We start from the raw sequence: 18,051 nt of genomic DNA on the forward strand, positions 1-18,051 counted from the left end.
GCTAAACAGCACCAACTACAGGCCGAACAGAGATATTGCACACTTTCAAAAGCCAGAGTGTGTGTATGTGTGTGTCTAGAACAGTATTTGTTAATTTAGGCTCTACAGCACCCCTGACCTGCATAGTTTAGTAATGCCCTGCTCTATCATGCCCTGCCCACCTCAGGGAAGGTTTGTTAAGTAGTAACAGAGGGGTTAATAAGTTAAAGTGAAAACCTCATAAGATAAGGTTAAGAGTTAAAACATCAGTGTCTGTAAATATGTATTTTAACCCTGCACCTGATTCAAAGTCAGGAGACACTGCAGTGCAGGTCAGGCCAACTAAAAATGATACAGTAACTGATTGAAGGGCGTTTTAGTCTGTGGCTCCTCCTCCTTAATCTGTTTATCGCATGATACTCCCAGACTGGGAGGCTTTTCACAATGGAGCCCGGAGCCCGGAGCCCTGAGCCCTTGCTTCATGAGCAGCAGTTAGACCGTAGGGCCGGTCTACAGCTGTGAACTAGCACTAAATAAAAACACAGGGACTGCAGGACATGAGCTGAGAAACATGGAGCTAGATACACAAAATCAATGGTACTGTATTCCATTTCTCCAGCAGCAGGGCTTCACTGTGTTGAACTACATCACTGAGCAGCAGCAGCAGGTGGCCGGGTAGTCATCAGCATTCACGCTCATCTCATTTCCAAACACAAAGTAGATATAGGTCTTCTCTTTCCATGAGTAGGTTACCCGCATTACGGGGATCAGCTCAATGGTGTGGCGCTACAGTGAGAAAGATTTACAGTCAGTGCAGTGTCAATACCACACAGCTGGGGCTTCCTGGGCCTGTTAGACATGCACCAATGCAGAAATATGATATTTTTCCTGAGCAGTTATGTGAAACAATTAGAACGCCCTGTTTTTAAACATATTTAATCATGGAGATTTGATCTTCAATTAGCTCCTTAAACAGTCTATTGCTGTTTACCTGGCTATATGCTCAGGTATTTGCTGTAAGTAGTGTAGTTAGTTACGAGTCACTACTGATATATGGAATAGCAGTACCTGTTGGAGAATGCGGGACACCTGTCCATACTGGGACTGATGTTCTTTTAGCAAGCGTTCAGAAGCTTGGGCCACTGCAGGGTCCGGAAAACCCATCACTGGGTGAAGCTACAACACAAATCACAGAACACACAGCACTGTTATTTTCTCACTTTCTGCTTTCTTGTCATCCACTAAAGTTTTGTAATAAAATCTAAATTTTGTATGTGTGTGGAAATAAAAGATAGCGTGTGTATGTGTATAATTACTATATTTTGGAAGTCTTGGAACATTTCCCTGCCAGAGACTTTACTAAATTTCTTCATTTTCAGACCACTCGACTGCTCCTCGACAAAATCTTCCTTATTATTGGTCCTGAGAAGCACAGAAATCCACATACACATTTTAACCAAAAGAGGTTCACAGAAAATGAACCACATGTTAAATATCACATTATAATCAAACTATAATCACTGTTTATATTGTGATACGACTTACTGATATTCCAAGCTAACTGGACAGTAGTTCGGTATCATAAAAGAAAGTGGTATCATGTGAAAGATGCTTAAATGCCACAGATCTTACCATTGGACCTTGAGGTTGATAAATACAAGGAGCTGTCTCTTCCCATTGCAGGTGTTGCACTGTCTAGAGCCCCGCCCACCGCACCTAAGGCAGCTGAAAGAAACACAACAGCAGTTTAACAGTTTGCCAGCTTTTTAGATCTAATTATTTTCTCCCTTTCCACATGCTAAATAATCAAGTATTCCTACACTATATGTCCAAACATTTTGGACAGTTTGTGGACACCCCTTCTAACGAATGCTTTCAGCTACTTTAAAGATGCACCCCTTTCTGACACAGTTGTGCAAATGCACACACACAGCTTGTCTAGTCCCTGTAGAAAAGTATGTCAATTCTCAATGTCATTTGTATCTATAACGCACATTTTAAAAAAACAAATGCTGACCAAAGTGCTGTCCAGTAATACATAGGCAATATATATATAAATAACAAACAAACAAACAAACAAACAAAAAACAACAACGTTAACTCTCAACTATATTAAAAGCCAAAGAATATAAATGAGATTTCGGACGGGATTTAAAAACAAGCAGTGTAGAGGCTAGCCTAACATGTAGTAACTGATTCCATAGTTTAAGAGCTATGACAGCAAAGGCACAATGACCCCTGTTCTTCAGCCTAGATTTAGGAACCACCAGGAGGAGCTGATCAGCAGATCTGAGTGATCTTGATGGGACGTGGGGCTGCAAAAGCTCAGAGAGATAGGTTGGAGCTAAACCATTCAATGACTTACAAACAAAGAGACAGATTTTAAAATCAATCCTAAAACGGACAGGAAGCCAATGAAAGTAGGCCAATATGGGTGAGATGTGTTGTTGTTTACATGTTCTTGTGAAAAGATGAGCAGCAGCATTTTGCACCAGCTGTAGCCGTGAGATATCTGGATGAAATGAATCCATGTATAACCCTTTTAAAAACATTGAAGGATAAAAATAGTTTGAACTTGGTTAAAAGCCTCAGCTGACAGTAACTGGATTTAATGACTTGAATGAATGTATTTATTTAGCTGATTTTTAGCATAAGGTCTTACATAAGGTGTCCAAAGAACATATAGGGGGCCTAAGCGACACTACTGGGTCCCAAAAATGTAAAGCCAGGGCCAAAAGAATGCCATTTGCCAATAGAATATTACTCTCTGTAGCAGATAAACAAGAACCTATAGGCACCATGCCTAATGCCAGCCATGGGCAAGAGGGGTATAAAGCCCCCCAGTATTTATCGCTGGTGTTCTCTGAAATTATGGTGCTGTCTATCCAATACTTTTGGGGATGAATTGGGGATGAGGTAGGCCTGGTGATCGTCTATTGTGCTAACCTCACTAATGCTCTTATTATTAAATGCAATCAAATCCTCACAGCAAAGCTCCAAAATCTAGTATGAAGCCTTCTTCCCTGGATAGTAGAAACAATGACTCAACAAAAGCAGGATAAACTCTTTTTTAATACCCCTCATTTCAGAAGAAACAATGAATGAGCAGGTGTCCCAATACTTTTGTTGATATCCTGTATGTCATATTAAGCCAAAGCACTAATAACCAGGCATTCATGTTAAGAAAGCAATAGCAGGAAAATGTGAACAGTTGCTTACGTTACTCTCCCGCCACCGTTGCAGTGCATGCAGACTTCACTGTTCGGTTGAACACCAGAGCCGTTACACATCAAGCAAACTTTCTATAAGAAGATCAGATTAGAAAATATAACTTTAACTAACTAATATTATAATTAACTTGTACATACATCATGTTTTATGATCATATCAGATTATTATGAAGGAGAATAGAATGTCAGTGACAGTGAATGACAATTTAAAGTAGTTGAGTAATAAGAAATTCAGTCAAGTACATGGAACTGAAAATCTATCTGGAAAACAGGCCAATTCCAAATCCCCAAAACTGTTCAGTCTTGACTCCTTATTTACTTTTTTACACATACACAGCCCACTAGAGAAAGCCACAAGGTGTAGGAGTGTGTTTATGGGAATTTTTGACCATTCTTTCAGAAGCGCATTTGTGAATTCAGACAATGATGTTGGACGAGAAGGCCTGGCTTGCAGTCTCTGCTCTAATTCTTCCCAAAGGTGTTCTAGGTCAGGACTCTGTGCAGTTCAGTCAAGTTCTTCTACACCAAACTCACTCATCCATGTCTTTATGGACCTTCGTTTGTGCACTGGTGTGCAGCCATGTTGGAACAGGAAGGGGTCGTCCCCAAATTGTTCCCGCAAAGTTGGAAGCCTGAAATTGACCAAAATCTCTTGGTTTGCTGAAGCATCAAAAGTTCCTTTCACTGGAACTAAGGGGCCGAACCCAACTCCTGAAAAACCATAATCCCCCCTCCACCAAACTTTACACTTGGCACAATGCAATCAGACAAGTACCGTTCACCTGGCAACCGCCAAACCCAGACTCGTCCAGATGGAGAAGTGTGATTCGCCACTCCAGAGAACACGTCTCCACTGCTCTAGTGTCCAGTGGCGGCGTGCTTTACACCACTACATCTGATGCTTTGCATTGCGCTTGGGGATGTAAGGCTTGGATGCAGCTGCTCTCTATGCACTGTTCTTGAGCTAATCTGAAGGTTTGGCGGTCTGTAGCGATTGACTGCAGAAAATTGGAGACCCCTGCACACAATGTGCCTCTGCGTCCGTTGACGTGTCATTTTATTTGGTCTACCACTTTGTGGCTGAATTGCCATCGTTCCCAGTTGTTTCCATTTTGTTATAATAGCACTGACAGGTAAATGTGGACTATTTAGTTGCTAGGAACTTTCACGACTGGACTGCGACCCATTCTTTCACAAATGTTTGTAGAAACAGTCTGTATGCCTAGGTGCTTGGTTTTTATACACCTGTGGCCATGGAAGTGATTGGAACATCTAAATGCAATGATTTGGATAGGTGGGTGAGTGAATACTTTTGGCAATATAGTGTACTTGCTATTTACTTACTATTTATACAACAAAAATTCTGTGGCACCTTTAAGCAGTATTTGTGACCCATAAAATGCAACTCACCCTCCCACTGCCAACACATTCCTTGCACGGTAACCTCCCAATTCCCAGACACGTGTGGCAAATCTGTGGACAATGAGAAACAACACAGATTTAGTATCACTCTCCATGTTCAGGCCGTGCCTAAAAGAACCTACTGGCCTAAATTCAGTTGCATGAAAGCTACAGATGCACTGATGTGAAACATCTGGGCTAATAAACATAATTAGTAAACACAGATTGTTTGAACAGATTTACTGTAAATGTTGGGGGGGGGGGGTAAGCTAGCATGCTTACACACTTTAAATTACTGTATTGTTTATTTGTTATTATACCACAGCTTGCTTGGACCCCCAGTGTGATTGGCTGAGAGATGTTCTAAGAGTGCCAATACTGCTTTTCCTTGACTACTGTGACTGAAGGCCATAAGGGACTGGTGATGTTTTATCAACAGTAGCAGTGCTGTGACAGAGAGGATGGGACTATTTCCCCTCGCGGAATGTTGACAAACCGACCGTACACAAAATTAGGCAGGTGGTTTTAATGTTAGGGGTGGTAAAAATGACAGGAACTCCTTCACAGATCAACCCCCTACTATAATGTAGTATATAATACCACCTACCTATTTTTTAAAACAAGAAATTGCAGTAATGCACTCCAGGTTCATGCTATAATGTCAGATGTTGACACTGGTGTACTGATCTTGACTGCAGCACATCACTGCCAATATCTCATAGATTTTTTTTATTAGCTATTGTTTTTTGAACAAATAAAAAACAGATTTGCCAAAAATACCATTAAAAAAAATATCTAAGCCCTATTTATCTTACTGTAGCGAAATTGACATGACAATATTGCTATATATTTTTTTATGATCCATAAGATTAAAACCACCTACCTAATATTGTGTACATTTCTCTCATGGTGTTAAAAAGCTCTGCCCCATCAAAGCAGGACCTCTGAAGGCACAATACGTTAGCAGATCCTTAATGAGGTGGGGTCTCTATGGATCACATTACTGGTGGCCATGACCTTGCCGCCGGTTCACCGGTTTTCCTTCCTTGGAGCGTTTAAGTGGTAAGTACTGACCACTGCATACCAAGGACACCCCATAACACCTGTCTGATGTTTTGGAGATGTTCTGACCCAGTCGTCTAGACATCACAGTTTGTCTCTTGTCAAAGTGTCTGAGATTCTTACACTGATATTAACACATCGCCTTCAGGAACTGACCATTCACTTGCTGCCTAATATGTATATGTCATTTTTTGATAGGGGCCACTGGAACCAGATTAGCAATGTTCTTCACGTCACATCTCTGTGGGTTTACTGTTGCACATGTAGGAGCACAGTCTGTGACAGCTTGCATCCTGCCCACTGCAGGTGTTAACCAGAACTCTGTCAGAGTGCCTTTGCTAGTTCCTCCTCTGCTGAACGGCTTATCAGTCCTATTTTGCTGCTCTTTTGGTGGGCATTAGTAAACCTAAGGCTCAAGTCTATGATAATGTTCTGTACTATTAAGCTAATAATCTTCTTCAATGGAAATTTCAAACATGTATCTGCATATACAGTATGAAGTTGTGTAATAACCAAAGACCTAACATAGACCAAGCACACAGCAGGCACCTCTACACAACTACACAACTGCTCTCTGTGATAAACCTCCACCTACCTCCACTTTATTACTCAATAAACCTGGAAGTTGTGTTCTTTACCTTGACTGAGGAGGTGTAAGGCACTCTGATGTTCTGTGTGTTGTCCTCAAAGAAGGCTGGCACCTGGGCTGGTACCTCCCATGGCCCTGGTGCACGCTGGATTCCTGCATCTACAGGTTGATCTGAAACATGCAGGACATTGTCTCCATCATCTGAGACAGTGAACTGTGGGAATATTTTGTCTTTTTGTATAATTTATGTATAATTTTACTCTATTAGGAAGGTCAATTACCCCATCTCCACTCATATGAACTCCCCCATAACTAGCAATGTCTCCAGCTAGCACAATGCCTCTTCCTTCGACACATGTACAGCTAGCCACAGCCTATTTTCGAATTGTTACATAGCTCCCTCAGGTTTTTACACTAAGAGTGATGTGGGAAAGAACAAACCAATCAAGGGGTGCCACCAACCCAGAGCAAGGCTCTCTGAGACTCCTACTGCTGATGCTGATGCTGATGCTCCACCAGCGGATTTGAACCAGCGATCCTCGGATCATAGTGGCACTGCCTTAGTACCACTGGGAGCCCCCATATTTTGTCCCTCGATAGAGGACTCTTTATGGCAGGTGCTCTGACAGCCTTTTTACTGTTTATTGGGTTTTTTAATAAACAAACAAATAGTTGTCAGCCCCTCAGTATCGTTCCCTTCCATGAGGCGATTTCAAGCCGCTGCCCACAGGCCCAAATAAGGACCTCATTTTTGTTCATGTGTTTGGTTCAGTGTATCGATTCATATTCGTTTGGTTCATGTGTTTCACCTGGGACTGGGGGTACTTAAGGAGCCTCCAACTCCATTGTTCAACGCAGAGAATTGTATCGCTTGGAACCTTGAGGTCGCTTGAGAGGTTCCCCGTACGACTAGAGGTGTGTTCAGGTCAGCGTTCAGGAGCAGGTCACCCTGCTAACCACGTTATCAGCTACCCACGACCCACGCTTGCAGCAGCACGCTGCCGTTTCAGGTTTGGTCGGCCTTGCCGTTTTGTCTAGCTGGCTATTTATTGAGCACTGCTCTAGTGCAGTAAAAAGGCAGTAGTCAGAGACCTTAATAGTTATCCTACACCATATCTACATACTCAGTTTGCTTCATGCCAGGTTCAGTTGAAAGGTACTGAAATATTCTAAGTGGAATGGAATAAAGTTTTTTTTCCAATTGAAGGTGATTCATAATCTCCTTCATCAGAGCTGAGATAGTTGGTGTTTTTTGTTGTTTCCAGTTCAGTAATATCAGTCTGCATGCTAGCAATGTAACAAATGTAATTACACTGTTTTCAGGGGGGTTGTGCAAAATGTCTAACAGGGACTGAAATATTACAGATCAATAACTTGTAATGTAAGAACGTTTTCAAAACATATGTTCTAGAGAAGCAGGAATAACAAGTCTTTGATTGAGTGTATTTCTTTTTTGTACCAGGTCTGAAACATGGAATCAGTGAGAGGTGGTATAAATGAATGATTGGGTCAGAGGACCCAAAGTAGAGCTTGTTTGCCAGCTAAAGTGTTTTCTGAGCTGGGACTAGATTTTAATTGAGTGCAATACAACAGGATCTGATTAGTAAGGCCAAAAAAAACAGTGCTGGTAAAGAAGACAGGAAGCAGTAGTGATGTTCAACACCTGATCAGTAGGATCATTTCTCCTGGAACCAGAATGAAAGGGCATATGTGGTTGGTGTTGTTGGTGCGGGCAAGACTCTGAACACTACATTGACCCGCCTCTGTAATACGAGTAACCTTGTAAGTTGCTCTGGATAAGAGCGTCAGCTAAATGCCATGAATACAAATGGCATGTATGTTACATGACCAGTCATAAACTTGAAAATGAGGTAACCCCATGCCCCCCTGTGCATTAGGTCTTTGTAAGAAAGACGTTTTAATTCTGGGGGTTAATGATTTTTTTTTGTTTCATATAAACAGAGTTAAAATCGTGTCCAGTTTCTTAAAGAAGGCCTCATTAAAAAAAAAGGTTTACATTGAAAAAGAAATAAGAATTCATCTTCACAATGTTGACCTGGCCTGCCAGAGAGAAAGGACCACTTCTCGAAATCCTGCATCCTCGTATAGTTTTAAAAACCTTTGTTTAATAAGCAAATGTTTTTGGTATAGTAACACCTAAATATCTAAGTTGCTTTATTCTGAAACACTATACTCTTTCAAAGGTTTCATTTGTAGCCTGTAATTACTCTGAATCTCCCTAATGTTGACAAAATAACTGGAAGTGATTTTACAGGGTTGGAAATAAATACTAATAAATCATCGGCATATAAGGATACTTTACTCTCTCCCTCTCCTGCAAATCCCGCTACAAGACTTTTCTCCTTGCAGGGAGATTGCTAATGGTTCTAAGGCCAGTGCAAACAAAAGGGGAGAAAGTGGGCAACCCTGTCTAAATAAACGGCTGAGAGTGAAGTAGTCTGATCTAGTATCATTTGTTTGTACTGAAGCCTGTGGGCAGGCATAAAGTAATTTGATTAAATAAATAAACTTAGTACCACATCTGAACATTGACAGGGCTGAGAAGAGATAATCCCACTTAACCTTATCAAAGACTTTCTCTGCATCTAGTGAGATAAGAATCCCTGTGCACTAATATTAAGCTAATATTTTATAGTCTACATTAAGCAGACGCAGTGCTCTATATGAACCTGGGTCCAGTGGGTCTTAATTTTCAATGAATGTATCAATGAAATGCTTGCTTGATGAAAAGTTGGTGGTAGATATCCTTTTTCAGTTGATTTATTAAATAGCTCATGTAGCAGCGGTGATATTCGGCCTTTAAAGGTTTTATAAAATTCTATTCTAAGTATAAGCATCAGTACCTGGCGTTTTAGAGTAGGGTAAATTGTTTATGACCTGAGTTAATTCCTCTTTAGTTAAAGGTTATTTTTCTAGGAGATGTCCCTGTTCTGAAGTAATGGGAAGACTATCTAAGCCATCAAAAAATATCTAAAAGATTAGGGTCTCCAGTAGACTCTGAGGAGTATAACTTAATATAAAATGTATTTATTTTGTTATTTTTAAAGTATTGTAAGTTTTTTTTAAAGTATTTTTAAGTATTTAAAGCATTATTTATCTTATGTGGATCTTCTCATGTCTGACCAGAATCTGTCAGTATTTTGGTAATTAATCTAGATGCAGCTGTCTTCTTGATTTGGCATCCTAGAACTTTGCCCATATTCTCCCCATGTTCATAATATTTATGCCTGGCGTGTGTCAGCAATTTGGCTGTCTCTGAGTCATTTGAACTCAGTTTGCAGGATAAGTCTTCTTTTATATAAATCTAGGGAAGGTGAAACTGAGTACTGATGGTCTATCTCTGGTATCTGGTATCTGATCTGTGAGTTTGTCTTTTAGCTCGCTTAGCTTTTTAATTAAAGCACTATATGAGATATCTATCCCCGAATATATGCTTGGAGTGCTTCTTATAAAGTGGAGTCATGTTAGTGTAAAATCCTGTAGTATTACTCTACCGCCTCAGCCCACATGCTTCTCTACCTTCAGATGCTGCTTCTAGATCTCTCAGCTTGTCAACAAATGCACGAGTATACCTGTCTATAAGGGGGCGCCCACAGCTTCTTTGTATTTACGACAGTGGGGTAAACGTTAATTACACTCCATAACTGTAGGGTGAGCCCAAGAGCACAAAAAAGCCATTACGTAATCACGTAATGAAGCTTGAACAGCCGTCTGACTGCTTCTTACTGGTATAAGGCTCGTGAAGCCATTTAGTAGATCTGGACTCAGTGAAGGTTTCCAAGCGATACTATGAGAAACAAAAGGAGCAAAAGGAGGAAATTAAGTACAACTACAGGTCATAAGCAAAGCATAAGCAAATCATAAACAAAGCAACTTATTATTACTCCCTGTCAAAACCTCTTGCACACATTTGCTACTTACTGAAACACTGTATATCCAAAGGTTTTTAAATGAGGTAATTTGCTTGTGTAACTGTTTTAACCAAGTAGGTCTAAAACTTTGTGAGCTCTTACAACACTATAAAAAAATATTTCACAGGGAAAAGGAATACTTCTCTACTTTATCATTCTAACATTGATTATAGTGACTAAAAGTGAGTTTAGGTCCTATCTATAATCCAAATGCTGAGCTAACTTACTATTTTCTGTCACTTTTAGCGACATTAGCATTTTTGGGCAAAAAAAATTTGGGCTAAATGTAAGAAATGGTTATAGTAAGCTGCTGAGGCTGTTTATTGTGCTGAGAGTGAGAATGATGAGGATGATGCTGATGTTCTCCTACCCTGTAGGTATTAAAAGGCTCCATGCTGGTGATGACTCCGTCTTTGGCTGGGCCAGTGCTGTAACAGCATTTGCTGGAGGCATAGCTCACAAAGGCCTCATGTGCAGCTTCCTCTGTAATGGAGGGAATGCTGAAAATAAACAATAAACAATAATAAATAAATAAATACATACATACATAAATGCAACGACAGTTTTACAAGTTTAAGCTCAAAGAAGGTTTTCTGTGTGTGTTCGAGCATGTCTGGTACCTTGCGTGCCATAAGCATGGCTTCACTGTGGCTACAGACAAAGACTTTGCAGCCTGAGTGAGAAAACATGGTGCTATAGGATTTCTAGTGTGTTTGGACTGTGTATCTAAAGGGTGTGTATGTAAGATATATGCATGAATAGCTTAGCAAGGGTTAGGGTGTGTGTGTGTATAAGGGGGTTGTTTGATTTACAAACTAAACACACCTGCAATTACATTACCAATAGCTATTCCTCAGGCACCCACCCTTAGCCCACCCAGCTATTTATTTAGATATTTTTTTTAAATGTTAGTAGATTGTCCTATATATATGTTGTTTTATTTAATAATAATAATAATATATTTTTTAATAATATTATTATTTTATTATTAAAATTATTAATTTGATAATTTACCTTACATTGATTTATATTTAAGAAATATATTAAAAGTGGTGTATAAATAAAGTTATTACTGCTGTTATTATTATTAATAATAATAATAATAATATAACAATAATAATTATTATTATTATTGTTGCTGTTGTTATTATTGTTATTATTATCATTTGTACATAGTTGTAGCATTGTAGCATGTACGTTTCTGGTGTGTATGTCTGGGCAGGGTCTGGTTCAGGCATCGACACAGTCGGCATAGGAGGAGGAAGATTCCCGTCTACATCAGGGTATAAAAGATGGAGAGAGTACAAGGGGTACATAAAAGACTCATCCATACATTTAACGGAATTATTAACACAGTTAAACAGTCAAGAGTGAATAAAATGAATATAACGGTATAACGGAATAAAATGGTAAAACACCATTAAGCACCAGTTTGAACTACAGGTTTTGTAGTGACTTGTACAGTACCTCCTCCACCCTCAACTGTCCCCTCATAGCCTGGTACACTGTCAAACATACTGGCAGGGGGTGCCGACGGGACATCTGCGGCTGCTGCGGGGGCCGCCGACATAGCTGGCTCCTTTCTGGCCCTTTACACTGCATTATTAATATTCAATACATTTAAGCAAACATGAAACCATAGACTTTACTTATTGTCCAACAATTATATTCCTTGTGAATACTTTTCTCGACGTTTCTTAATAACTCGTCTTAACGTCTAAAATAAAGAAAATGTTTAGATCAAATAGAAATACGTACAGAAACTCTCATTCTATAAGCCGACACACAGGGTTTGGCCTTCATAATCTGATAGCTTACCTTCAGGCTCCTGGAAATGTTACTCAGTTGCTGCTCTGAATATGAAGTGGCTCACTATATGAACTCTGGCTGTAATCTGAGGTATCTCATATCTGGTTGACCATCTTAACCAGCTTGACCAGCTTGCAAATAAAATGCAAAGTCAATGTAAAAAAATATTCAAAGTAATTTCTTTTGGTCCATTCATCATGATATTTCAAAGAGTGACAGTGACTGTTATTAAGCATAGTAATTTATTATACTTACACACGTGGACAAAATTGTTGGTACCCCTTGATTAATGAGGGTCACAGAAATAACTTGAATCTGACAAAATTAATAATAAATAAAAATGCTATGAAAATTAACCAATGGAAATCAGACATTGCTTTTCAACCATAAACCCATGAAACAGGCCTGGATAGAAATTATGGTACCCTTAACTTAATATTTTTTTTGCACAACCTTTTGAGACAATCACTGCAATCAAACAATTCCTGTAACTGTCAGTGAGACTTCTGCACCTCTCAGCAGGCATTTTGGCCAACTCCTCATGAGCAAACTGCTCCAGGTGTCTCAGGTTTGAAGGGTGCCTTTTCCAGATGGCATGTTTTAGCTCCTTCCAAAGATGCTCAATAAGATTTAGGTCAGGGTTCATAGAAGGCCACTTCAGAATAGTCCAACATTTTCCTCTTAGCTATTCTTGGGTGTTTTTAGCTGTGTTTTGGGTCATTATTCTGTTGCAAGACCCGTGACCTGTTACTGAGACCAAGCTTTCTGACACTGGGCAGCACATTTCTCTCTAGAATCCCTTAATAGTCTTGAGATTTCATTGTACCCTGCACAGATGCAGCAAAGCAGCCCCAGAACATAACAGAGCCTCCTCTATGTTTCACAGTAGGGACAGTGTTCTTTTCTTGATGAGCTTCATTTTTCCATCTGTGAACATAGAGCTGATGTGCCTTGGCAAAAAATTCAATTTTTGTCTCATCTGTCCATAGGGCATTCTCCCAGAAGCTTTGATGCTTGTCAACATGCAGTTTGGCAAATTCAAGTCTGGCTTTTTTATAATTTGTTTTCAACAATGGTGTCCTCCTTGGTCGTCTCCCATGAAGTCCACTTTGTCTCAAACAACGACGGATGGTGCTATCTGACACTGATGTTCCTTGAGCTTGAAGTTCATTTTAATCTCTTTAGATGTTTTTCTGGGCTCTTTTGTTACCATTCGTATTATCCATCTCTTTGATTTGTCATCAATTTTCCTCCTGCGGCCACATCAAAGGAGGTTGGCTACAGTCCCATGGATCTTAAATATCTGAATAATATGTGCAACTGTAGTCACAGGAACATCAAGCTGCTTGTTGGTCTTATAACCTTTACCTTTAACATGCTTGTTTATAACTTTCTTTCTAATCTCCGGAGACAACTCTTTCCTTCAATTCCTCTGGTCCATGTTGAGTGTGGTACACACCATGTCACCAAACAGCACAGTGACTACCTGTAGCCCTATATATAGGCCCACTGACTGATTACAAGATTGTAGACACCTGTGAAGGTCATTAGTGGACACACCTGTGATTTAACAGGTCCATTTGGTCACATTCTTTTCAGGGGTACCATAATTTCTGTCCATGCCTGTTTCATGAGTTTACTTTTTAAAATAATTCTGTTGAAGCATGGTTCAAAATCAGTGTCGGATTTTCATTGTTTCATGTTCATAGAATTTTTATTTATTATTACTTTAGTCAGATCCATTGTGGGTTTTTCTTTCATTAACCGAGGGGTACCAACAATTTTGTCCACGTGTGTAATAATAATATCCTACTTCTCTAAAACATGTAATACTTTTACAGTATTTTGCTTTTAAATTCAATTTTAAAAAAGTAAAGTCCACCCTCTTTGTGGCCTGAGGTCATCTCTTTTTAATGATGAGGATGGATGTAGTGCAACCAGCTACTGCCACACCAGATCCACACCACAGTGCTCCTGCCTTACAATGCAGTTTCACAGTAAAGAGCTGTTATTCAGAATAACACTATTAAGAACACTAGAATAATACTGTTAAAATTGGTTGTTCATTTGCAGCCAAATTTCATTTTACAGTATTGAGCTGTTTTTTTTACAGTATTTTTTTTGGGGGGGGGTGGTAAGGGCATGCTAATAAATGACTAATCATATGCCTTGCCTTCCTGCGTGACCCTGTGTGGAAAAAAACAACAGGACATATGTTCCTAAGCGATAGTGCTACTTATGGACATCAGGAGGTATCAAAGGCCATTTCAATAAAAACAAATAAGGAATATTAATAGCTGGCCCATTCTGGAACTGAGGGTACATTACATGTATCTCATAACAGTCACTTCAAGAGTTCAATTCAAGAGTTTATTGTCATGTACAAAGCAGATATAAGCAGTTACACTGTACAATGACATTCTTACTCTGCAGTTCCTCCATTTACCGACATACTTTTATAAATATCAATACATACAGAGAATAAGTATAATTATATACATATATATACATATAATATATATATACACTAAAGTACACTAAAGCAAAGCTAAGCAAAAGAAAGTCACTAAGTAAAAACTGTTAAAGAGTAGAGTAGAGTTGCATGTGCATGTGTAATGTGCATTGTGCAGTACAAAAGTAAACAGGCTCATATTAATGGGTTCATCTCAGAGTGCAGCCAGTTCAGAGTGGAAGGGGGGAGGAGGTGTTCAGAAGCCTGATGGCTTGTGGATAGAAACTGTCAGTCTGGCTGTCCTGGTCTTTCACGTCCCTGTAGCATAGGAAAAATATTTATGGGGTGGTGAGAGGGGACCAAGAATGTTTGAGGGCTGGCAACCTATGACAGATGTGTATATATATATATATATATATATATATATATATATATATATACTGAATTTAATCATTGTTTGATAAACAATAGAATGTATACGCTACTAAGGAGCTTGGGCTGCCATTTACAAACTCATTTAAGATTTCATGTAAAACAGGTCAGTTCATATTAGGAATAAGTGACCACACAATGTGATCTCACTTAATATGAGGTAACACTACTGTAGGTGGGCACTGTCAAAGGAAAGGCATTAAGGTAAGACACAGGTGATGTGTGGCAGATGTGTGAGAGGGAAAGTAAATGTTTTTTGACTCTGTCAGAGTGTCAGTGTTTCAGGCAGCATTTGTACAAGAAGAAAGTATCCACAGAAGAATTTACCCATGAAGATCTGTGGACTGATCTGAACATCAATACACTGCGGTAATAAATGGATCCTGGCACCTAAACAAGGTCCTGGACATCACCTTTACTGTTTACTCTGAACACACATTCTCCCCATTTGTCCCTCAGTAGCTTGAACAGATGTATTCTGTATATACAAAAGAAGAGACATTAAAAAGAACAATAACAACAATTAACCAATTCTTCTCTTCTCCTGCCACCTATTTTCCTTCTCCTGCCACCTTTTCTCCTTCTCCTGCCACCTTATCTTTCTCATCTCTCTCTCCTGCCACCTCTTCTCCTTCTTCTGCCACCTTATCCTTCTCGTCTCTCTCTCCTGCCACCTCTTCTCCTTCTCCTGCCACCTCTTCTCTCTCCTTCCACCTTATCCTTTTCGTCTCTCTCTCCTGCCACCTCTTCTCTTTCTCCTGCCACCGTTTCTCGCTCTCCTGCCACCTCTTCTCTCTTTCCACCTTATCCTTCTATTCTCCTTCTACTGCCATATGTGAAGAGAGTGTACAGCAGGGGGCTCAGCGCCCTGGAGGGTCTCAGAGCTAACAGTTCTTGTGCTGGATGTGTGACTGCCAATTCTGACTGACTGGGGTCTGTCTGTCAGGAAGTTTAGCACCCGGTTGCAGAGAGTGGATGTCAGTCCGAGGCTGAGGGGCTCTTCTGCCAGTTTGGTTGGAATGACTGTGTTGAAAGCTGAGCTGTAGTCGATAAACAGCATTCTCACATGCATGCCACATTCAGCCAGAAATGCCTGACCTCATGGAGCAGCTGCATAGTGCTAATGAGAAAATGGTTTGTTATTTGAACTGAAGGATTTTAACGACCAAACAAAACATAACAAATTATTGTCAAATGTATTTCCAGCGCTGGCGTCATCGACTACAGCGACTAATCGTGGCAGCCCTAAAGGAAGCATAGAAAGAAAAAGCTTAATTATCACAATAATCCACATACAAGTGCATTTTGAGGAAATCCTGCTTACCTTTATGTCTGGTCTTAAGTGTGGTCACCACCACCACATTACATGAGAGAGTACATAGTATGGGAGAGTACTCAGTATGGGAGAGTACTCAGTATGAGAGAGTGCTTAGTATAAGAGAGTACTCAGTATGGGAGAGTACTCAGTATGGGAGAGTACATAGTATGGGAGAGTACTCAGTATGAGAGAGTGCTTAGTATAAGAGAGTACTCAGTATGGGAGAGTACTCAGTATGGGAGAGTACATAGTATGGGAGAGTACTCAGTATGGGAGAGTACTTAGTATGGGAGAGTACATAGTATGGGAGAGTACTCAGTATGGGAGAGTACTCAGTATGGGAGAGTACTCAGTATGTGAGAGTACATAGTATGGGAGAGTACTCAGTATGGGAGAGTACTTAGTATGTGAGAGTACATAGTATGGGAGAGTACTCAGTATGGGAGAGTACATAGTATGGGAGAGTACTCAGTATGTGAGAGTACTCAGTATGGGAGAGTACTCAGTATGGGAGAGTACATAGTATGGGAGAGTACTCAGTATGGGAGAGTACATAGTATGGGAGAGTACTCAGTATGGGAGAGTACATAGTATGGGAGAGTACTCAGTATGTGAGAGTACTCAGTATGGGAGAGTACTCAGTATGGGAGAGTACATAGTATGTGAGAGTACTCAGTATGAGAGAGTACTCAGTATGGGAGAGTTCTTAGTAGTTTTAAGAATGTGTCACTACTGATGTATTTTTTTCTGGGATCACATGTATCACAATAAATATTGTGTATCATAAAAATGTCTTTAAACATCATGATTATAATATTTGTACCATACAGCCCAGCCCTACAACTGCATTACAAGTGAATTCAAGTCACAGCCATAATCAGGGCTTTTTCTCTGAAGCTCTAAATCATTAATCAAATTAAACAGTAATTATAGCCCCGACTTTAGCCTGAATAAGACAATCATGGTAATTACATCTTTAAATTCTAATTAAACAGATCAGATCATTAGTCACATGATGCGTAAAGTAATCGCTGTAAAGCCTGTGAAAGTATTTGCTTTTCTTGATAAATCCATAATTTCCAGATACAAGCCAGATCAGAGCATGCCAATGCTGAGGTCTGCAAACAGTGGGGTTTCAGAAATGCAGGGTGGGCTGTAGCTCTTTGCTCTATCAGAGCAATGACTTGACTGGTCAGTAGAAATACACTATATGGACAAAAGTATTGGGACACTTGCTTTTATCCAAAAGCTGTTTATCCTGCTTTAGTTGGAGTTATGTTCTCTACTGTCAGGGAAGAAGGCTTTATTCTAGATTTATTAGATGGAGCATTGCTGTGATGTGATGTGTTTGCTGGGATTTGATTGCATTCTGCAACAAGAGTGTTGGTGAGGTCAGGATGTTGGATGATCACCAACTCACCTCATCCCCAACTACCCAGCTCATCTCAAAAATACTGGATGGTGCACCATCCATCATTCCAGAGAACTGCTCCACAGCTCAATGCTGGGTTTTTTTATATCCCTCTAGTCCACGCTTGGCATTAGGCAGCATGGTGCCAATAGATTCATGTTCATCTGGTTCAGAGTCCTATTCTATCGGCAGTACTTCTCTACAGGGACTAGACAAGCTGTTTGCATTTTAGCAGTGGGTGTAACTTAAAGTTGATGAATGCATTCATTAAAAGGGGGGCTACAAACATTTAGATATATAGTGTATGTGGGGGTGGGGAGGTGGTCATCAGATGCTCAAGCTAAAAGTGCCAGTCTTACAGCACTTGCATTTACAACAATATTAAAGCATTAAATGAACATTAAATGGAGTCCTTGACCCTTGGCTCCATAAAGAA

The 18,051-nt window shown here is 39.9% G+C and overlaps 1 protein-coding gene across 1 annotated transcript; it reads right to left on the reverse strand.

Moving 5' to 3' along the window:
* Positions 1 to 621: 621 nt before the first annotated feature.
* Positions 622 to 11,763, reverse strand: LOC140556744 (protein SSUH2 homolog). Its single transcript, XM_072680808.1, has 12 exons — positions 11,661 to 11,763; positions 11,410 to 11,466; positions 10,913 to 10,931; positions 10,564 to 10,693; positions 10,009 to 10,069; positions 6,311 to 6,432; positions 4,620 to 4,682; positions 3,199 to 3,281; positions 1,612 to 1,704; positions 1,296 to 1,401; positions 1,048 to 1,155; positions 622 to 765 (listed from the first exon to the last, which is right to left on the reverse strand). The coding sequence occupies exons 1-12, from the start codon at positions 11,761 to 11,763 to the stop codon at positions 622 to 624; spliced, it is 1,089 nt and encodes a 362-aa protein (XP_072536909.1).
* Between the last annotated feature and the right edge of the window lie 6,288 nt (positions 11,764 to 18,051).

This window comes from Salminus brasiliensis, chromosome 6 (genome assembly GCF_030463535.1).
Source record: "Salminus brasiliensis chromosome 6, fSalBra1.hap2, whole genome shotgun sequence".
Lineage (NCBI taxonomy): Eukaryota > Metazoa > Chordata > Actinopteri > Characiformes > Bryconidae > Salminus > Salminus brasiliensis.

Bases quoted from the DNA above. Each gene is read 5' to 3' on its own strand.
- LOC140556744 (XM_072680808.1), bottom strand. From the start codon at position 11,763: ATGTCGGCGGCCCCCGCAGCAGCCGCAGATGTCCCGTCGGCACCCCCT. The intron at 1,156-1,295 runs GTAATTATACAC...TTTGTGTTGTAG, and splicing joins TCCAAGACTTCCAAAATATA to CTTCACCCAGTGATGGGTTT. The intron at 766-1,047 runs GTACTGCTATTC...TTCTCACTGTAG, and splicing joins TGTCCCGCATTCTCCAACAG to CGCCACACCATTGAGCTGAT.